The 20,746-nt window shown below is 35.7% G+C and overlaps 6 protein-coding genes across 11 annotated transcripts; 4 read left to right on the forward strand and 2 right to left on the reverse strand.

Annotated features, from left to right (window-relative positions):
* Positions 1-358: 358 nt before the first annotated feature.
* LOC105977237 (Vacuolar protein sorting 55 (VPS55) family protein) lies at positions 359-3,581 on the forward strand. 4 transcript variants are annotated; one of them, XM_013002537.2, is made up of 5 exons: positions 359-574; positions 1,753-1,907; positions 2,002-2,041; positions 2,890-2,974; positions 3,115-3,581. In XM_013002537.2, the coding sequence occupies exons 2-5, from the start codon at positions 1,809-1,811 to the stop codon at positions 3,305-3,307; spliced, it is 417 nt and encodes a 138-aa protein (XP_012857991.1). In that variant the 5' UTR covers positions 359-574; positions 1,753-1,808; the 3' UTR covers positions 3,308-3,581. The 4 variants fall into 4 exon arrangements, with proteins under 4 accessions (XP_012857991.1, XP_012857992.1, XP_088680535.1 ...); XM_013002538.2 differs by having other exon boundaries at positions 420-557; XM_088824409.1 differs by having other exon boundaries at positions 430-557; positions 1,783-1,907.
* Positions 3,582-3,768: 187 nt separating this feature from the next.
* Positions 3,769-4,482, reverse strand: LOC105977068 (uncharacterized). The gene has a single exon (XM_013002328.2). The coding sequence runs from the start codon at positions 4,435-4,437 to the stop codon at positions 3,850-3,852; it is 588 nt and encodes a 195-aa protein (XP_012857782.2). The 5' UTR covers positions 4,438-4,482; the 3' UTR covers positions 3,769-3,849.
* Positions 4,483-5,029: 547 nt separating this feature from the next.
* Positions 5,030-11,453, forward strand: LOC105977125 (neurochondrin family protein). 2 transcript variants are annotated; one of them, XM_013002398.2, is made up of 17 exons: positions 5,030-5,368; positions 5,486-5,636; positions 5,977-6,113; positions 6,394-6,497; positions 6,607-6,702; positions 7,424-7,517; positions 7,777-7,897; positions 8,009-8,208; positions 8,481-8,584; positions 8,660-8,715; positions 9,068-9,157; positions 9,258-9,360; positions 9,536-9,637; positions 9,715-9,787; positions 10,707-10,870; positions 10,971-11,034; positions 11,119-11,453. In XM_013002398.2, exons 1-17 carry the CDS (start codon positions 5,200-5,202, stop codon positions 11,196-11,198), a joined length of 1,908 nt encoding a protein of 635 aa, XP_012857852.2. In that variant the 5' UTR covers positions 5,030-5,199; the 3' UTR covers positions 11,199-11,453. The 2 variants fall into 2 exon arrangements, with proteins under 2 accessions (XP_012857852.2, XP_012857853.2); XM_013002399.2 differs by having other exon boundaries at positions 9,261-9,360.
* A 178-nt stretch (positions 11,454-11,631) lies between these two features.
* LOC105977126 (hydroxyproline O-arabinosyltransferase 1) lies at positions 11,632-13,924 on the forward strand. The gene is made up of 8 exons (XM_013002400.2): positions 11,632-12,231; positions 12,442-12,509; positions 12,599-12,800; positions 12,882-12,979; positions 13,065-13,134; positions 13,230-13,301; positions 13,370-13,483; positions 13,566-13,924. Exons 1-8 carry the CDS (start codon positions 11,806-11,808, stop codon positions 13,623-13,625), a joined length of 1,110 nt encoding a protein of 369 aa, XP_012857854.2. The 5' UTR covers positions 11,632-11,805; the 3' UTR covers positions 13,626-13,924.
* A 418-nt stretch (positions 13,925-14,342) lies between these two features.
* Positions 14,343-16,200, reverse strand: LOC105977128 (small ribosomal subunit protein uS17). Its single transcript, XM_013002401.2, has 6 exons — positions 16,056-16,200; positions 15,925-15,965; positions 15,668-15,768; positions 14,884-15,028; positions 14,713-14,802; positions 14,343-14,620 (listed from the first exon to the last, which is right to left on the reverse strand). The coding sequence occupies exons 1-6, from the start codon at positions 16,065-16,067 to the stop codon at positions 14,530-14,532; spliced, it is 480 nt and encodes a 159-aa protein (XP_012857855.2). The 5' UTR covers positions 16,068-16,200; the 3' UTR covers positions 14,343-14,529.
* Positions 16,201-17,216: 1,016 nt separating this feature from the next.
* On the forward strand, positions 17,217-19,892 carry LOC105977238 (uncharacterized). 2 transcript variants are annotated; one of them, XM_013002539.2, is made up of 9 exons: positions 17,217-17,465; positions 17,559-17,770; positions 17,862-18,043; positions 18,120-18,404; positions 18,491-18,549; positions 18,645-18,681; positions 18,760-18,831; positions 18,918-19,242; positions 19,347-19,892. In XM_013002539.2, exons 1-9 carry the CDS (start codon positions 17,336-17,338, stop codon positions 19,716-19,718), a joined length of 1,674 nt encoding a protein of 557 aa, XP_012857993.2. In that variant the 5' UTR covers positions 17,217-17,335; the 3' UTR covers positions 19,719-19,892. The 2 variants fall into 2 exon arrangements, with proteins under 2 accessions (XP_012857993.2, XP_088680727.1); XM_088824601.1 differs by having other exon boundaries at positions 17,236-17,465; positions 17,562-17,770.
* Positions 19,893-20,746: the final 854 nt, after the last annotated feature.

Consider the following 20,746-nt stretch of genomic DNA (forward strand, 5'->3'; position numbering starts at 1 on the left):
CAATGTCGATGAGTTTGTGTGTGTTTATGCACTTATGAATGATAAAGATTTGTCCGGTGTATTTCACCCAATGTAGGATAGTATAAAATCATATTCAATCGTAGATTTTACACATAACTCGGACTGGAGGGGCAAAAGAATAATATTTGCTTTTTTTTATTTTTTTATTATTACATTCTAGTATCGTGGTGGGCTTTTAAACTACCAAGAAAAATGTTGGTCGTTTATATTGAAGCCCAAATTTGGCTTAAATTGGGGTTGGGCCAAATTTATTGTAAATGTATACACAATTTATTTTATTAAAATGGAAAATAAATTGAATTACTAATACTGTAGAAGAAACCTCAATTATGCAATTAATTACTCCCTGCCCTCCGGCTCCACCCAACAATCTCTCTAAACTCTGACGTCTGAGCTGTCTGACATATTATTATTATTATTATTATTATTATTACTTTCCATCCCCAAAGGCAAAGGCCAAAACCCATCCTTTTTATTTTTCTTGTGATTGATTCCCTGTTTGTTGTCTTCGGTTGAATTCGAGGTCTTCGATTCTGGTAATCCCTCCTTCCTGGTATGTTTCATCAATATCCGTCAATGGATGGATACCTTTTTTCTTCAAATTTCATGCTTTGTAAACGAGAGCATAAGTGCGTGTTCTTCAAATTTTTTAATTCTTTGTAAACGAGAGCATAAGTGCGTGAGTTTCACTGTAATCATTATTATAGTTGATTAACAATTTAAATTTCATATCTGGGAATTAATAATTAGAAGATTTTGTGGTAATTTAAAGGTCTTGGTTGTTGGTATATAATATATCCAATATTTGCAAACAATCCATTGAATCAAAGTGGGTTCTCATGTATACCGGATTTTGGAGTAGTTGGTGAATGATGAGGAGGCTGGTAAATTCTTGTATCTTTTCCCTGGATGATTAAGAATTAGAAAACCCAAGGCTTATACTGTAAGTTGAACACTTGTTCGATTCCTTTTTTCTGCTAAGTGTCCATCATGCCAACTTCAGACACCACCACCACACAGAAATGCTAGAATTGGATGTGTAGACCATTTATTGTTGAGATCCAATTAGAAATAAGACATCAAGATTAGCCCAACTTCAAATTTCTCTAAAAACGATGAACTCATTATCTTCTAGCTATTTTCTCTTAGTCATCTTAAGTTGTGGCTGTTCTTTATTTGGGGACTGTATCCAGGGCCGTATTCGTTTTTAATTGTAAACCACCATGATGCATATAATGATTAAACCTCAGAAGTTAGTAGACTGGGCTTAGAATATTAATATGCTTCTAGTAGTTATTAAGTTAACACCCTACTTTAATGAAACTGATAAAATCCTCTTCTATTAGTCTCAATTTCATGCTTTTAGACCCCTGTGTATCTACCACCCTTAACTTTAGTAAGGTGCTTTTACAATAAGTTATATAAATTATGCAGTTCCGAAGTTGTAGTCCTGATTGTTGGGGAGAATAAGTTGGCATAGGTTCAAGGAAACATGACAAGATGTTCTCGTTTAACTCATTTACTTCCATATATATTGCATCTTGCTGTCACTATAAGTAGTTAAGTACACTCATAGTCGCATATGTCTACTTATTGGACTGCTGATTCCAGATAAAAGTTCTACCGATCTTTACTCGAATGTGTTTGCTAAATTTTCTGTCGGCCAACAATTTCTAATGTTTCTAGTTTCTTAAGTCATGACACTAAAAGTATTGTAACTTACAATGCCAGGTAACAATATCCGTTGAGTACATTCTCCAGGTATTCTTTCTGTTAGCAAGGCCAGGATGTCAGACTTGCCTCGTCGTATGAGAGCTTGCTTGCAGTCTGGGAAACTCGCCATGTTAGCAATTCTTGTGTCAGGGGGAATTGTATTGCAAATACTGGTCCTCTTCCACACTGTGCTTTTAACTGCATTTGGCTTGTTCATTTTTTTGGGTTTTGTTAATTATATCTCTGATTATTTTGATGATGTTTCAGGCATGCGCTCTATACAATAATTGGTGGCCGATGTTAACAGGTCCCTATATACAACTGTTCTTTGCTTACAATGGTTAAAAAATATATAACTTTTTGGCATTTGTTGCTTATGTGGATCTTCACAGCATAGGTCAAAAGCTTTTAGTTTTTTTGAAACGAACATGCAGTTAATTGAAGCTTTCTCCCAAGCCTAGGAAATCATTTAGATGTTTCATATATGTAGAGTTGTGAATGTCTCAGGATTACTCCTTTACCGCCAACTGCTTTTGATGGTAGCCTTTTCCTTTTCGGGATGAGCAGAAAGAACGGTAGTATGAAGAATACGAAAAATGAGAAGAGACTGTTTTAGTTTATATGTGTTTCAAAAGCTTAAAAAAGCATCCAGAGATAATGCATATTGAATTGGAACATTTACTAATTTGCCTCAAACTGCCTTTTGGATTGTGATCGTCATTCCAGGAAGAACAAAACTATATAATCATCTATCACACAGTCGGCAGACATCAGATGTTCAAATCAAAATCTTGAGCTTTCAAATGGTTATGTTAGTAATTAGTGTATAGCAACTCTGAAGTGTAAAAATATAATACATGCGGATTATCTTGCTTGTGTCTTCTAAGTAACTGGCAATTGGATGACAATGCTTCTGTTATTTGTTCAATATGAGGCATATACCGTTCCATAACTTCCTCGTTTGTTTGCATCCTACCATGTATGGATGAAATTACAAAATGTTGATAGTAACAGTTTATCATGACCGTTGTTGTACATTAAAACACTGTCATGACTGTATGTTTAACAGAGGCTTATTGTTCTCGCCTTTAAGACACTAGAAAGTTGGAGATTCTGATTTATTTTATAACATTTCATTGTTTATTTTTTTGACAGTATTAATGTATGTTCTACTACCAATGCCTTTAATCTTCTTTGCTGGGTTCGATACTTCTTCTCTCTACTCCGAGTCAACCAGTGGGTAATTTTTTTTTTTTTTTCTCTTTTCAAAGTGACTGTAGAATTACACTTGTTCCCCACCAAGATTTTTGAGTGTGTGTGACCTCATTGTGATTAGAAACATTTGTAGGCTTATAGTTGGTAACTGAATTGATGTTGCAGTTGGATAGATGCAGCTAAGTTTATGACTGGTGCATCAACAGTTGGCAGCATTGCTATACCAGTTATTCTGAAGCACTCTGGTGTAATTGGTTGGGGAGCATTAGCAATGGAACTCTCATCCTTTTTCGTATTCGCATTGTCTATTTTATGCTACCTTGGTTCGAATGAGGATGATGGCTACACTATGTTTTAAGACTTGGTGCTGCAACCTCCTGCTATTGCTTTTGTTAAGATCCATTGTAATTATTGCAGTTGGTTTCCATCGTGGATGAGCTCTGATTTGTAATATGTTAGTGTAAATTTATCAGCATTCATTTTGCATTCTGTCTACCCTTGTTTGTCAAAGGAAGGAAAAAAAGAATATGTGGGCCTAGATAGATATGTTGTGTGTACTATACAAAATATTCTTATGAAGCATATATGTGTATGATGTTTTGTGATGAAATAGTTATTATATGAGTGACAAATCAAGTATTCCTTGTTCCAATTACCATCCAATCCATGCTTCTTTTGGGACTAACGAGTCACTGTATTATTTATTAATTATTGATACAACAGTTATAGCCATGAAATGAATTTAGTTTGTTGGCATAATAAAACGTCATCTTCCAAAAATATTACTACACACACACACATGACACAACACACACATCATTTGGATTTCAAAGATTTGATAACCAGACATTTGGACCAAAAATTCAAGAATAAATATTAGATGATGAGATGAGAAAAGAGTTATAATTGAAGCAAGACCTTCCTATTTGAAGAATTAAGTCCGACGGGCGACGACGTTACCTCACCCCTCGGAGACGACGACAATTCACGACCGTTGTTTCTTCTCTGCCCCGCCACCTTAATATCAACTGCATGTGGCGCGCTACTTGCTCCTCTCTTCATATTCATGATCGACAGCGCCTCAAATCCTCTCCTCAAATCCTCATTCCCCAATTTACCCTCCCGCCTCGGTGGCGAAACCGGTAATCTGGCGGTGAAATTGGTGGTGGTTCCATAGTCATCGTGTGGGGATAGTTGATCGTCATCGAAGTTGAGAGCGTAGCTGAGAGGATCGTAACTGAATTCGGCGGAGGAATGGCGGCGGTGTCGGCCCATGCGAGAGATGAAGTTGCGGCATTTTCCCTTGATCTCCGGCAAATCGCTGGCCTTGGATTTAAACCATGCAGAGGGTGATCTGAGAGGACTCGGGGCGTCAAAGGAGGCGCGGCGGAGGTGTTTCACGGCGGTGCCACTGAAACAACAGGTAATGCCCACCCCGGATTTCTTGCGCCTCACCCTCAAATTACTCATGTCGTGCTCCTCCTCCATTATTATTAATTATCTGATATATGATTATTATATTATCAATAATCGGGATTAAATAAAAGCTGCAGAGAAAAAAAGTGGATGGCCAAGTATTGATGATATTTATACTATGAATAAATGTAAAATGTAAGAAAGGGAATGAATTGTGAGATTTTGTATGGTAGAGCCAAATTGTGTATGCCAATCAATGGGTGGGATACAAATACTTCAAATGTTGATGGTGCTTCTTCTTCTTCCTCTTTTTTGTTTTTTTTAATCTACAAATAAAATGTTGATGGTGGTTGTAAATTAATAATAATAATAATAATAATAATAATAATAATAATAATAATAATAATAATAATAATAATAATAATAATAATAATAATAATAATCAATAATAATAATAATCATGATTATTATTGATTATTATTATTATTATTATTATTGATTATTATTATTATTATTATTATTATTATTGATTATTATTATTATTATTATTATTATTATTATTATTGATTGATTGATTGTTATGTAAATTGTGTACCGAAATGATAAAATATTTGCAACGAGCCCAAGCCCAATTTAAGCCAGCCAGACACACCCTTTTGTAGCTGGTTAACGAGAGTGGGCCGTTTAATGAAATGAAAATGGGGTTAAACAGGTTCTCTATGTTTTAGAGTATGTTCGTCCTTTGCCCGGTGATTCAATTTCCCCCATCATCTCCGCTGCGTCTCGTAAACAACCAACAACCTCTCTCTCTCTCTCTCTCTCTCTATAATTGAAATGGGGTCTTTGGAAGATTTTATGAAGCTTTTGAAGGGTAAAACAGACTCCCAACGCCTAGCTGGTCTTCTTTTAGTCACTAAGTTCTGCGACAAAAATGATCAACACACCATTCTTAATGTCTATCTCGCTCTTGGCTCCACTTTCCTCCACCGCCTCTTGCTCACTGGTACATACATACATATCTTTTCACTTTTCCTCTTTTCTTCCTTCTTTATTTCTCTATCTATCATTTCATTTCATTTCATTTCATTTCATTGTCAATTTCGTATTTATTTTTTCGCAGGAATGGGAAGAGGTGGCGATAACTCCAACCGCGAGGCTTACTTGCGTTTGTCTGTCACTTTGCTTGCATCTCTTGCTAGGGTTTCCCAGGTTGCTGCTACTGACGAAATGGTGTCCAAAATCCCCCTTATTTTGGAGGTTATTTCCAACGAGTATGTAACTCTGCTCTTTTCTCCCTTTCATATGCTTCTGTTGCTGGATTTCATTGAACATTGATCATTTTTTGTCATTTTTGCTGAATGATTTGAGCTTCCGTAGTTCACTGATGAAAAGAGTAATGATCTGGTGTACGCAGCTTCACTGTTTTGAACTTCAGAGTTCCCTGCCTAATACATATTTATATAATCTCGTTCTTGGCAAGCCATAAACCTGATATGTTATTATACTGCAAGCTTGCTGTTTAATTTTTAGCTTGTTTGGTTCATACTGGTAATATGAACTTGTTTTTTATGATCCACTGGCCAATTGATTATTATGTGTTTCCAATTACAGATCTGGCTCATCTTTTCGCGAGGAGTGTTATGAATTTCTATTTTTGGTGAGTGCTGCTCGTGAGGATGGGATAATAACTCTGTATGATTCAGGAGGCGTGAATGTTTTGGCGTCTCAAATGGCTACTTTACCAGATGGTAATTAGTTTGAATCTTTTCCGAAACCAATTAATTTGACAAACTATAAAAGGTTATGAAGTGCTTTCATTTCATAGATTTTAGATGTTCCATGCTACATGCTTGTAGTATTTTAGCTTCGTGATATTGGCAATGCTATAATCATTTAAACCAATCCTGATGGTGCTGGGCCATCTCTTAGTCACAAGAGTTGGCTACAGTAATATCCTTGGTGAAGATATATTCTTTCACCTAGTGTTTCTTTGTGAATTGTGAGGGTCTGATGCTGAAAGTGGTGTAGGTTCCCATGTGATGGAGCTTGCAATGAAACTTGTTCAGTTGATTGTCAGCAAACTGCCTGCTGGAAAAGTTCACGTTGATCATCCTTCAGAGCTATCAAATATGGTGATTCTATTTTTTCCTAGCCTTCTTTAGCTCGTTTTTCAGATTGTTAACTTTTTATCCTCACGATTTATTTTGTTTTAATTGAGCTCCTGTCTTTTGGTTGATCCAGGTGGTTGCAATAGCAAAACAGTTTGCTCTGCTGCAGAATGCTTTGAAATTTGACGCGCTTTACCTCCTCTCTATTATATTGTCTTCAAGTTATTCGGTATGGATGTTCTGTTGAATATCTGGAAAATTTTATGTTCAATATAATTCTAAGGTGCATGGTATCAACCTATTTTTTTAGCATTCTTCTTTGAATGGGACTCTGTCCCTGATTTAAGGAGAAAGTGCATGTTGTCCCTGTGATGTGGATACATTTCAATGTTGTGAGGATTTCTACCTGTTACCATGTTCACTAACTTTTGTCCATACTTTTGGAATTAATTTAACATCTTCTTTACACAACCTATAATGCAAATAGAAGATATAGGAATTTAGCCATAATCCTTCAGCTCCAAGTCAGATCACACCAAGACTTACTAGCTTTCCTAAAAAAAATTAGATTGTATTCGTGTACATGTGTCACTATTTGCTGTATATTTGTAGGTGTTATAACGGACTCAAAAAACTGCAATCTTTAAGTTCTATGTTATTCTTTGCCCTACAGAATTAGGCTTGTGTACGAGTTTTACATATGTTGAGATCTGATAACAATGTTAATTAACATCTAACTTTTCGTAGAATATTATGTAGTTTGTACAACATTGTGCCCTATCCAGAGTTTCTTATTGATGTATTTGGTGTTGTCCCCAAATCTATTTCATGAACGATCAGCGTATTTATCGAAGCCTAATTAACTGATAACATATAAGTACAGCCTAAAATTCTTCATCTACGCAATGCATCTATTTTGAATCTTATCGTGGATTTTACCTGATCTTTAGGGGCCTGTACATGCAGTGCTTCAGTCAATGACATGTGGTGAATGGTCAACTTGCATTCGTGTCGGTATCATGGATGTTCTACAGAATCGAGTTGGTACGTTTACTTGAAATTTTACTTATAGTATGAGTGAGTGAGATGCAAATATCAAGTGTTTTTCCAAATGCAATATGGAAACCATTATATTCAACCAGAAACGGAGTAGCTGAACTGTCCAACACTTGTTTTATGGTATGCTTTCTTTATTTGGCTGAAAAGTCGTGGGGACATGTTCTCTATATTACTTAGAAAGAAATGTCATGTCTACCGTGCATATATTTCCGTAGGAATCTCATTTTTTGCGTCTCATCTGCAGCTCCTGCTGAGAAACTTCAGGCTCTTGTTCTTGCTGAGTGCGCTATGTCCATTGCTGGCGAAGAATGGCTCATTGGATCAACGATCTTACCTTTTGCACATAATTCTTTCCCTGATAACCGGTGAGTGATAGAAGTCAGAGTTCGGATTTTCATTTTGTTCTTCTGATCTATTTTTTTGTGTGAAATATTTGGTTAGTTTACGTAGTTATTTTCCTTCTTGTCTTTCTCCAGGTGCATACTACTTGTTTTGGAGTCATCTAGGGTTGAAATTGCTGTTATCTTAAATGAGCTAGCATACTTAAAATATGAAGCATCTAAAAGTTCACCTCCAAATGCTGAAACATTTCTCGTAAAGCTAAGGAATCTTGGTGTTGCCTTCTCTTTGGTAGAAATGATTATAAAACTCATCTCAAAATTTGGAGGAAATGAAGGTATGTCTTCATATATTTTACAAAGCCTCTAGTGTGTGCTGCTCTCTCTTTCTCTATATCATGAAAGGAAGAGTTCTACAATCTTATTATTTTATTTTGTTCAAAGTCAAATGCATAGCATTATACTTCTATTAGGTTATTTGAAGGACTTCGATTTTTGTGGCCTGAACATAACAAAGTTGCATATAAACAAGATAAATGAATAGAGGTTGGGAGGTGTCTAAGGGAAACCGATGGGTACTATATTAGCTGACAACAGAAATCTCTTGCAGAATCAATTTCAACTTGCATACTTACTGAAAGCACTTTCACCAAGATCATTGGCGGGCTCAATGAGACAATTGGTGTGGTCCTTGAATATTTGCATGATGCGAAGGTAAGATTATCTCTTTGTATGAAACAATAGAGTAATAGATGAACCTACATATTCTTAGATTCATGTTTTATGCAGGATCATGGGGATAGAAAAGGGAATGACCTTTTAGCTTCTGTCAGAATAGTTGGGAGGTACCTAATCTACTCACTGCTTATTAGTTATTTGTTGACTTTAATTAGATGTAACTGGATTATTCTTTTTGTTGGACTCCCTCATTTCTTCTATATATGGTTCTATGATGCAAGTGTTTAAAGCCCTTCTTTATAAAAGTAGCCCATTTCACTGAAAATACATAATGCAAGTACTCATTGGTTGTACATGTCTCGAATAAAGTTCCAGAATGAATGGGCTATCAACTATCAGAGAGATACTATTTTTTATGATACTATATTAATGTTCTCAATGGTTACTTGGCATGATGGGGGTGGAAACTGATTTAAGATTGTCATGATTCTCAATATTGTAACTGGAATGTTGTTTCAGCTATCTTGCAGAAGCACCTAGTGCATGCAAAGAGAAGATCAAGGAACTTCTTGGTTATATGCTATGTGTTGAAGGGGAGGATGAGTCTAGGTTTGATACATCTCTTGATACCAAAGTTACAAGAAAAATGTTCGAGCCTTCCGGTTCTTCATAATATTGACTAACCTTTTTGATTGGCTTCAAATGGCAGCAGCCCTTTTCAGTCCGTCTCCTTTTTGCTCCCTGTGCTGTGCCAAATAACAATGGACAAAGATGGATGTGAAATATTTGTCTCAGCTGGGGCATTCAGAGCTGTAAGAGAACACACTTTTTAAATATTTTGGTGTATAATATTTTTTTGTTGATATATTTTCAGTGATAAACTTGCATTAAACACGCACAAAATGTTTACAAGATAGTAACATTTTCAAGAATGCATTGCATGTGAAACTTACGATTATTTACTTTTTTTCGGTTTTTTTTTGGCAGGTTGTTGGTTGCATTATTTCTTTAATTGATTCAAGCCATTCTAAAATTGATAGCAGTACCATATTCTTGGCATGTGATACAATTTTGAATCTTCTTTTAAAGGTATAACCTTTTGTTAAACTTTAACGTGAACATGGGTGGTCTATGTACTGGAACTCAACATTTTCTTCCATGAACAGAGAGAGGAAGTTGGATTTTCCTTGGACAATCTTTGTTATGTGGAGCTTTTGCAGGCATTGTCACGCTGGACAGGTGACTATCTTAAACAACGTCTTTTATTTTAAATGTTGGTAGAGATGACTATCTGTTTGATTGTACATTTTGTTTGGCATGTATATTTTCTTTTAAAATATACAAGCCAAGAAGAAAAAATAAGTTAAGGAGATAGGAAAAACAATGAAGGGCTCTAGATCTAGGTGAATATACTATTAAAAAATCATGGACAGAGAAAAACATTAATGACATGGTAAAAGTACTGTGGTTGGTGGGAGGCAAGGCATAACGAAAACATTATTTGGACTTGAGGATCCATATATCTTTGAAGTATTCAGTGGTGAACTCAAAATTAGAACAATTCTAGTTGTATTTTGTCTTGGTTAGATTAGACAATCATTGCGTATAAGTTATTTTCCCCGTTATGGGCATCAAGTGTCTCTAGGGAGCAGGAAAAGCAACTTCGATTGGGCGCTACTGTTAGAATAAAGGCAAGCAAAAAAGAAATAAAAGGAAAAAGGTTTGTCTGCCTCTGAGTTGAATTTCGAATGAGATATCGGATTTTTTGTATCACTATATACAGTCAAGAGGGAAGTTTTATGACTGACAAAGACTTTGGAAATTTAGGCACCTTCTACAACTCAAAACAATTGTCAACTAGACATGTTTTTGTTCAATTCTATAACAGTTCTAGTTCGATAAAAAAAATATATGATGTTAAAGAAAACATATGGAGATTAATAGTTGTATCATCCATGCAATTGAGAAAGATGCTGCTCCTGATTTTGGAGTGATGTTGCATTGGGACTTGGGAAAATTCATAGTTTCTTTGTTTTTTGTTAAATGTTTGTGAAAAGATGTTGACATTACATACACTTGATCACATACCTTAAGTTTTCCTTTGACTGATTTGTTTGGTTGTAGAGAAATTCAATGAATTCCTTACATTTTAATGCAGAGGATACAATTGACACATCTGTTATCATGATGGCATCAAGCATATGCTCATTAATACTGGATACAACTTGTGAGGAAGCTCTTTTACGCCATCCAAAATTTAAGCCCGACAACCTGATTGCTCTATCACAGCTCTTGAAGAGAAGTTTGGTTACATGTGGTCAGGTAACCTCCGTGGTCACTTGATTAAAAGTAGAACATATTTATCCGTTGTTTGTGAGATATCAAACACAAATTCGTTTTCTTAAAATAAAAAAATATGCAGGAATTGATGTCTGATGATATCAACACCAACACGGAGGCTGATCTTTATCAGATAGTGAGCTCAGGTATGTATGTATGTATGTATTTATGTAAGGTAAGTCTTGTGTGGAATAAAAATGTTGGTTAAATGTGATTGAAATTGGATGCAGGATATTCTTCTTGGGCAGAACGGTTTCCACATGTCAAAGTAGTAGTTGAGGGAGGAGCAAATTTTGTGAGACGATCATAATAATGGCGACAGTTTAGTTGGTTGGAGAAAGTGATAATTGTACAACCATGTATGTGTATGTATGTATGTTGAGATGAGCCGATGATGTAATGTAATGATAGTTGGCAGAGTTGTTTAGATGGTTTATGGTTTTAGTGCCTTGACTCGTACATGTTTATAAGAAAAGTTTAATTTGATATACGAGTGTTGTTTCATTAAAAAAAAAAATATATGACAAATAATTTTCTTACTAAATATATCACTTTTTAGTTTTTATTATTATTTTGTATACATATCCCAGAAACTGTAGAGACTAGAGAATCATTCAACCACCCTCATTTCCAATGTTGAAGTTTAGAAAATGTCAATTTTAATATAATGAATTAATTGATAATTACCAAGTCTTGGTAATAACTGGGTACACTTCAATAGACATTTCCACATTCACAATAATAAAATGGAAAAAATAAATAAATAAATTATTCCCAAGTAGATTTTCAGTCAACTCCGAAGCAAAATAATTAGCCTAAAAAATCCGAAGCAGAAAAGCAGTGTACAAGTCCTTAACCATCAGTTGACAAAACACAACCTAAATTCCGGCCAAAAAAGCCAAACTCCGGCGGCGAAAATGGGGGGTTGTGGGAATTTGTTCTTCACTCTGGTAATCACATTTTCAGCAGCACTCATCACATATAACATCATCATATCTGCAAATGCGTCTCTCAAACAAGAATTTCCAGGCCTTTCAAACCCTTCTTCTTCATCAATCAAATTCAAATCCTTCTCTGTTGACCCCATCATTAAAATGCCCACAGAGTTGCCGAGCTCGAAGAAGAAAAGAAAAAGGCTTTTCCATACAGCGGTTACTACTTCGGGCTCGATCTACAACACGTGGCAGTGCAGGGTGATGTATTACTGGTTCAAGAAACAGAAAGATGAGCCCAACTCCGACATGGGTGGCTTCACCAGAATTTTGCATTCTGGGAGACCCGACAGATTCATGGATGAGATCCCTACTTTTGTTGCTCAGCCTCTCCCCGACGGAATGGATCAGGTTTCCAACTTCCAACTCAATTCTTTTTTTTTTTTTTTTTTCTTGAATGATTGTAAAAGTGCCTGTTGGTTTTGGTCATATTGTTGAGGGTAGGTACCTTTTTAAGCTTTTGAGAAAGATATATCACAATCATAGTCCATGCTCATCACAACTTAGAAAAGTAATCATGGTCCATACTCGAAACTGATTCGACTTCTCATTTTACAACAGGGGTACATTGTCCTAAACAGGCCTTGGGCATTTGTGCAATGGCTTCAGCAAGCAGATATTCAAGAAGAGTATGCTCTCATTTTTTTCAAACATGGCTTCTTATGTTCTTATCAATTTCTGCTGTGAAATGAAACTATTCTCGTGTATATGCATGCAGCTATATATTGATGTCTGAGCCAGACCACATCCTAGTCAAACCCATTCCCAACTTGTCAAGAGATGGCCTCGGAGCTGCATTCCCTTTCTTTTACATCGAGCCTAAGAAATACGAGACCGTGCTGAGGAAATTTTTCCCTGAGAAATATGGACCAATAACTAACGTTGATCCTATTGGAAATTCCCCCGTGATTGTAGGAAAGGTACAACATGTACATACTTGCTGCATTCCTGTAAGGTTGTTGGCCTTGTCTGACTATCTATCTTTTACCAAATTAAATTAGGAATCTCTGAGAAAGATAGCTCCAACTTGGATGAATGTTTCTTTAGCAATGAAGAAGGATCCGGAAGCAGATAAAGCTTTTGGATGGGTCCTTGAGATGTAAGCTACAGTAGTTGTACACTCTGTGTTATTTTGATGTTCAACTACTAAGTTTTGTTATGAAGAATGCTTCTGGAAAGTGTAGGTATGCATATGCTGTTGCATCTGCATTACATGGCGTGGGTAACATTTTGTACAAGGAATTTATGATTCAGGTCAGGCTAGTAGTTCTGTTTAAATGATGTCTTTTATATATACATTATAAAGTTGAGATTATGTGACATTTGTGATTTGTTGGAATTCCCGGCAGCCTCCTTGGGATACGGCAATTGGGAAAGCTTACATAATTCACTATACATACGGATGCGACTATGATTTGCAGGTATGTTGTTTCATCCTATCTTAAAATAATTATGTTGCAAGTTTGATTACTAGCTACTACGGTATCAGGGAAAGTTGACATATGGGAAGATTGGAGAATGGAGATTTGACAAGAGATCATATGACAATGTATGGCCTCCAAGAAATCTTTCTATGCCGCCAAATGGTGTCCCAGAAAGTGTGGTATGTTGTTATTTTTAATTTGGAAATGGTGGAAGTAGATAGGTATGTATATAATGTGATTGATGAACATGAGATGGTACAGGTTACGTTGGTGAAAATGGTGAATGAAGCCACTGCCAATATTCCAAACTGGGGTTCCTAGATTCAACAAGGAGATGTTCATCAAATCCTTGTCTTAATGTCCGTCTCCCAATTATCTCGTTTATCATTGAAAGAAGATTGATCCATCCATCTTGTTAACCTATAGACTTGAAGATTATTGCATTGCCAAGCTGCGGTCTCAAAGCTTTCAATAGCAACAGCATTAATTTGCGGACTTTTCAAATACCAATTTTTATCTAGTTGTACTAGCACATGTTTTTTTTATTTTTTTTGACAGTAGCTAAGATGTTTGAAATATATATACATATACATATACTTGAAGAGACTTGTGGGTGGTGATGAGCAGCCTAGCTTTGTGTTTTGTTGCATCATCATTAGCTTCGTGTTTAGGAAGGAAGTCCGATGCTCACAATAATTTCACAGATAATATTTTGATTTGTTCAACTATTTTAAGTCAATTCATCAAAAAAAAAAATTAAGCCGGACAGCATACCACAATTTTCAGATGGATTAGATATGGTGAACCAAGACAATCTCTTTTGGCAGAACTACTATAAACTTAAGCCAGAATAAAATATTTTACTTGACTGATTCTATCTTCTCATTTCTCCATAGCAAGGTTGTACAAGTCAGCTCTACTCAATAACCCCAATTACCATCCCAAGAAATTAATCTTATACACACAGTTGGTTAAGACCCCATACGCATATTAATAATCCACCATTAAATGCAGATGAAGAATAAATTCCATACCCAATTTTTAAAGTAAAAACGAAAAGGATAAATAAAGTAGCAATAGTAGTACCAATTCAAAAATACAAAACTTAAGTTGTCAATGCAAACTGAAAGACAGTAGTTCCAACATAAACCAGTAAAAGTCTAAAAAACCCAATCCTTTCAAAAACTGTTTTTAATACTTAAACAAGAAACTCAGGTGCCCCAACTCACATCCCTGTAAAGGCCTTCTTCCCAAGACCAGTTGAACCTGCTGGATTCACCTTCAGAACATTAAATCTCACCGTCTTCGACAAGGGCCTGCAATACAACACATAAATCCATTAACAGTCATATAAATTCCACAAATTCTATTACAAGTGCATCTTGATAAATGAAAATGTTGCACTAGCCTGCACTGGCCAATGGTGACGTGATCACCCTCTTTCACACGGAAGCATGGAGATATGTGAGCAGGAATATTTGAATGCCTCTTCTCATATCTACAAACCACAATGAAACAATTATAAAAATAAACACTCAAAAAGAACGACATATATTTCACTGAAAGGTATATATCATACCTCTGGTATTTTGACACCCAATGCATGTAGTTCCTCCGAACAATGATGGTTCTCACCATCTTTGCACTGTGGCAGGTCCCAGCAAGAATACGGCCGCGGATGGATACATCACCAGTGAACGGGCATTTCTTGTCAATGTACGTGCCTGGAGATAAGACATATTCAATCATCAATAGAATGTAAGGAGAAGCAAACCCATGAATGCAACACATCAATGTTCGGTGAAAGTTACAAGATCAACTTTTTGTACTATCGGATTTATTTCATAAAAATCAATGTAACAAGAAAATAGTAAGAAGGTTAAGTTCAAGTAAACAAGAAACATTTTGTTTTAATAAGAAGGCTGCAAGAATCATAAACATAAATCTATAACATTATATTATAAAGGAGCTTCAGTAAATTGCCCATGTGTCCGTCTGTATGACGGCATACTTGCATTATTGCACCACAAAGGAATTACACTAGAGTAGAAAATATCATAGAAAAGTTAAATTAGTGGTTAAACCAATGTAACAGTTTCCAGAATGATAGCTCGATAGTGGAAAAGGGACTAATTTAGGGATATTAAATGTTAAATATAAAATCAAACGAGATATCGAAAAGAGCATGTTAAGTGAATAAATTAAGCTAAGAGCCACAAACATGGCTGAGTATAACACAAAAGCTGTAAAAGTTAGACAAAGTGGGTACCAATCCAAATAATACAAAGATATATATCATAACAAGATGGCAAATATAAATACAAAGGAAATGAGAAAATGAATTAGAATAAACAAAAATGGACCTTCAGAAGCCTCGCGTGGTGTCTTGTATTGTAACCCAATGCTCTTAAAGTAGCGATTTCCTCCCTTTCCAGGGGTCTTACCCTTGCCTGACTTCTTTGAGCTACAAATACAATAATCAGATTTAAAATATGAAGAGCATTTCAAAATCTAAAACAGCATCGTTTCAATCAACACAAAGTTTGGTGCATTTCTTAGTAGATCGAGAAGAAATATAAATTTGAAAAACAAATCTAATATTGTAGAAACACAGTCTTACCAAAGGAAAACCTTAGGCTGCTTCAGGAAGGCCTTCTCAGTCTGCAATTAGTATAAGGATTAAAATCGACGACTCGTAAACAAAAATGAATGAAAGAGAAAGAGAGGGATGTTTGATCTAATAAGAATAACCTGTTCCGCCATGGCTGCGAGTTTGTGAGAGTGTGTGAGAAAAGTGTGTGAGAAAGTGGAGAAGCAGCAGCAGCAAAAACCCTAGATTGTAAGGCGGAACCCAAACCCGTATATATATATATATATATATATAATATAGAGAATTAGATATACAAGTATGAAATGTCATATAGAGTCCATTTGAAGGGTAAGGCCCATAAAGGCACTAACTAATTGGGCTTTTTGGGTCATAACATAACTAAGAAAGCCCGTAATAATAAAATATATATATTTATGGTCATGACATGATGAACAGGATCCGTGTGTTTTCCTGAATTAATTGTAGAGAATATATATTTGTAATAATAATAATCATATGATAAATGTGGATAATAATAATAATAATAATAATAATGTATCGTTTAAATTAAGCGAATGAACAAGGTTGGTTGGGCATTGTATTGTATTGCATTAATTTAGTAGGGAGGGCAATTAAGGTGTGATTTGATGGGGCGGAGGATTAGGTCATAAAATGTAGAAAGAAAGAAATAAAGAATTTAACAAAGAAGGTACGTAAGAATCATTGAAAATTTATCTTCTTCTTCTTGTTTCGTTTTCTTTATTAATAATAAAAAACTGAAATTTATTTTATGATTAGAGAAGAAAAAGATAATGCATGTGTCTGTAATTATTTGCAGAAATAAATGAAAAAAGGATAGAGAAGACTAGGCATTATCTGTCATGTGGATTGGGCAGATGATGGACAGAGAGATAATATATTTATTTATTTTCTTTTTAATTAATTTTGTTTTTAATTTCTATTATGAATTTGTTATTTGATTACTTTACCTGGCTGGCTTGGCTGGCTGTAACCAAATCTTAATCATTTGTTTAGGTGAAGAAGAAGAAGAAAGAGTAAAGTAACGGCCGATATTTTCATTTCTTCATTTGATTTTGATTGACCCCACTCACTTACTCAATCACTCATTCAGTATATCTCTTATTTTCCATGTATATAAATATATATATAAAATTTATTAATATTAATGCGAGCAGCAGCTTGACAAATATCACCTAATCCGGATAAAAACTTGAATGCTATTACAGGTTATTGCCAAACTCTACTTCTTATTGACACACTAATATATATAATTTCTTAATTATTAGTAATTACATATAGTTATATATATATAAATATAATTATCCCCCCTAAAAGGCATAAACAACCCTGTTCCCGACATACAATATTCTCCCTCTCCTCTCTCTGCTCTGCTCTATCATCATCAGAAGAAGAAGAAAGCATGTTAATCATGTTCAGGGCTGTGCAGCTTTTGTCCGTTGTCACTACTAGTTTTCTATTTCTTTCAAACATACCATTTTCATCTTCATCCCAACACTCCCCCCCTTTTCCCACTCATCACACATCATCAGGTATTTTTTTTTTCCAATTAATTAATATAAATAAAGTAAAGTTGTGGCCTTGTGGGTGGGGTGGGTGCTCATTGGTGATTTTGATTTGTGCAGCAGAGTTGAAGAGCGGGAGGAGGGTGGTTGAATTAATGGTTAATAGGGGTAGAATAGAGAGATTTCTCAGTGGTGGTGGTGGTGATTCGGAGGAACAACTAAACTCAAGTCTTCTTGTTTTGGCTGCAAATACAACTTACAGGAAAGATCCACTCAATAATTTTCACAAGTACACTGGTGGTTGGAACATCAGCAATCCCCACTACTGGGCTGTCAGTCTTCCTTCCTTCCTTGTCTAATTTTAATTTCATTTTTTGTTTTTTAAATGAATGTTTGTTGTTGTTGTTGTTGTTGTTGTTGTAGTCTGTAGCTTACACTGCTGTTCCATTTTTCTTTATTGGGGCAATCTGGTTTGTGGTGTTCGGCATTTCCTTGACTCTCATATGTCTCTGCTTCTGTTGCTGCCGAAAGGAGCCCTACGGCTATTCTCGAATTGCTTATGCCCTCTCCCTCATTCTCCTCACTCTCTTCACAATTGCTGCTATGTATTCTCTCTCTCTCTCTCTATTTTTGTACATGTAAAACACATTTAACTAACTAATGTTTGGTCTGCATTTTCAGTGTTGGATGTGTTGTGTTGTACACGGGGCAGGGGAAATATCATAGCAGTAGTATGAGCACTTTGGAGTATGTTGTACAGCAGGCAGACACCACTTCTGATAATCTTAGGAATGTGTCTCAGTATCTTTCTGCAGCCAAGCAAATTAACGTTGATCAAGTCTTTCTTCCTTCTAATGTCCAATCTGACATTGATCTCATCCAGAACAAGATCAACTCTTCTGCTAACATACTTTCCTCTCAAACACAAGATAATTCTCATAAAATCAAGAATGTCATTGAATCTGTGTATGTCTAAAACCCCACTACTCCCCCTCCCCTACATTTTGTCCATGTTTGTTTGTTCATCACCTATAAATATTGTATTGTTGCAGGAGGCTGGCTCTTATCGTACTCTCTGCTGTAATGCTTCTTTTAACCTTCCTCGGATTCGGTATGCCTATTCATCCTATTTCTCATTTCGAGAAAATTATGAAAAACTTGTTTTATCCTTATAAATTCTCACTTTGGGATCTCTCATATTTTCAGTGTTTTCAATCTTTGGAATGCAGTTTCTTGTCTACCTGTGAGTTTACATAGCATAAGTGATTCATTCTACTCTATTGTCCGTATCATGCGTAATGAAATTCATATGTTTTTACAGGTTGGTGATTGCTGGATGGATTCTTGTGACTGCAACATTCATATTGTGTGGCATTTTTCTTCTTCTCCACAAGTAAGTTCAACTATATCATCCCTATATACCCACCAACTATATATTGCCTTGTTCATTGGATTAATTAATGCTCTACTTAATTAAAGTGTGACTGGAGATACATGTGTGGCGATGAGTCAGTGGGTCGAAAATCCAACAGCTCACACAGCACTAGACGATATACTGCCTTGTGTAGATAATGCAACCGCACAAGAGACATTGACTAAGAGCAAGGAAGTAACATCACAACTAGTCAACTTAATGAACACCGTAATCACTAATATATCCAACAACAATTTGCCCCCAAACGTGGCCCCATTCTACTACAATCAATCTGGTCCGCCTGTCCCAAACCTATGCAATCCGTTCAATCCTGACCTGACCGATCGAGCTTGTACACCTGGCGAAGTGGATCTCAGCAACGTTACACAGGTATCTATCTAATAATAAAATGGGTATTTTATATTGATTGAAGAAGAATATTATTATATATGGTTTCAAATATAATAGATGCTTATGTGTTAATTTGTTTGGAGGTTTGGAGCGGGTATGTGTGTGAAACGTCAGGAAATGGGGTATGCGTGACAAAGGGTCGTTTGACAAGGGATATGTATAGTCAGATGAGTGCAGGTGTGAATGTGAGCTATGGATTGTACAAGTACGGACCGTTTTTGGTGAATCTTGAGGATTGTACATTTGTGAGAGAAACGTTCACGGATATAAACGGGAGGTATTGTCCTGGGCTGAGAAAGTACAGCCAGTGGATATACATTGGGCTTGTGATGGTTGCTACCGCCGTCATGCTGTCTCTCTTGTTCTGGGTCATTTACGGCAGAGAGAGGCGCCACCGAGTCTATACCAAAGAGCACATGCCACACCACCCTGCAGGTTTTCAAGCAGACAAATAATATTCTCTCTCTCTCTCTCTCTCTATATATATATATATATATATATACATAATCCTAGTTATATATATACATATGCATGGCAGCTGATGAGCGGCTGCTGTAAATACTTACTGGCCGGCTGCTGCAGTTTGTAAATGAAACAAAGTAATCTGAAATTGTTTTCCCTGTCCTCAACTATTTTATATATATATATATATATATATGTTATTTTGTAAGAAGAATAAACGAAGATAAGATGGAATTAATAATATGCAAGCTAAGCGGTTTATTTTCTCAATTATTTATCCCCACCTGGCCCGATCCCATTATTTATTCATGCTATATATCTTGCTCACTATGGTGGCAAGGGTTTCGTAAACCAAATATGTTACCCAATTCATCTATTTAATCAATTAAACGTAATAGTGATAAACGAACAAATAATCCATGACTGTATATGTATGAGCAATAATAATAGAATTAATCAAACATTTGATCCTTGATCTACGCCGCTTGATACGAGTAAATTGATCATATCAATATTATGTATGGTTGTTGTGGCTGATAAATGATAATTAGGAAAAGTGTGTTGTTTCTTATGCACTAGTTGCAGTACTAGCGCACATGCGTGGCTGAACTGGGCCGTTAATCCCAACAATTGGAGTACTATTATACTATTATAATATTTATCATCAAAGTGGGCGTAATATAACTACTGATTATTTATTTTCTTAGTCTTATTATCATTCATGAGGTATGTTAGGTTGGGTTGGGTTGGGTTGGATATGATTGACAGTTGTCCATGACAGTTGGGGTATTTAATATTTATTACTGGCATCCTTTCATTGATACACACAGACCACAACCCCTTGCCCACAATATCTATAGACTATATGTTTAAAAAAATATACTATTGCAATTGAAATTATTGTCTCAATTTATAAAACACACAAGTTGTGAACTGGGATCCTGGTTAAGGTTAAGTTAGTCAAACAAAAGACTCCACCAAAGGCACAATGCGCTAAATGCGGATTGAGGTGCTGTGTTGT

The sequence above is a fragment of the Erythranthe guttata genome, chromosome 1 (assembly GCF_056151865.1).
Source record: "Erythranthe guttata isolate IM_541 chromosome 1, IM_541, whole genome shotgun sequence".
Lineage (NCBI taxonomy): Eukaryota > Viridiplantae > Streptophyta > Magnoliopsida > Lamiales > Phrymaceae > Erythranthe > Erythranthe guttata.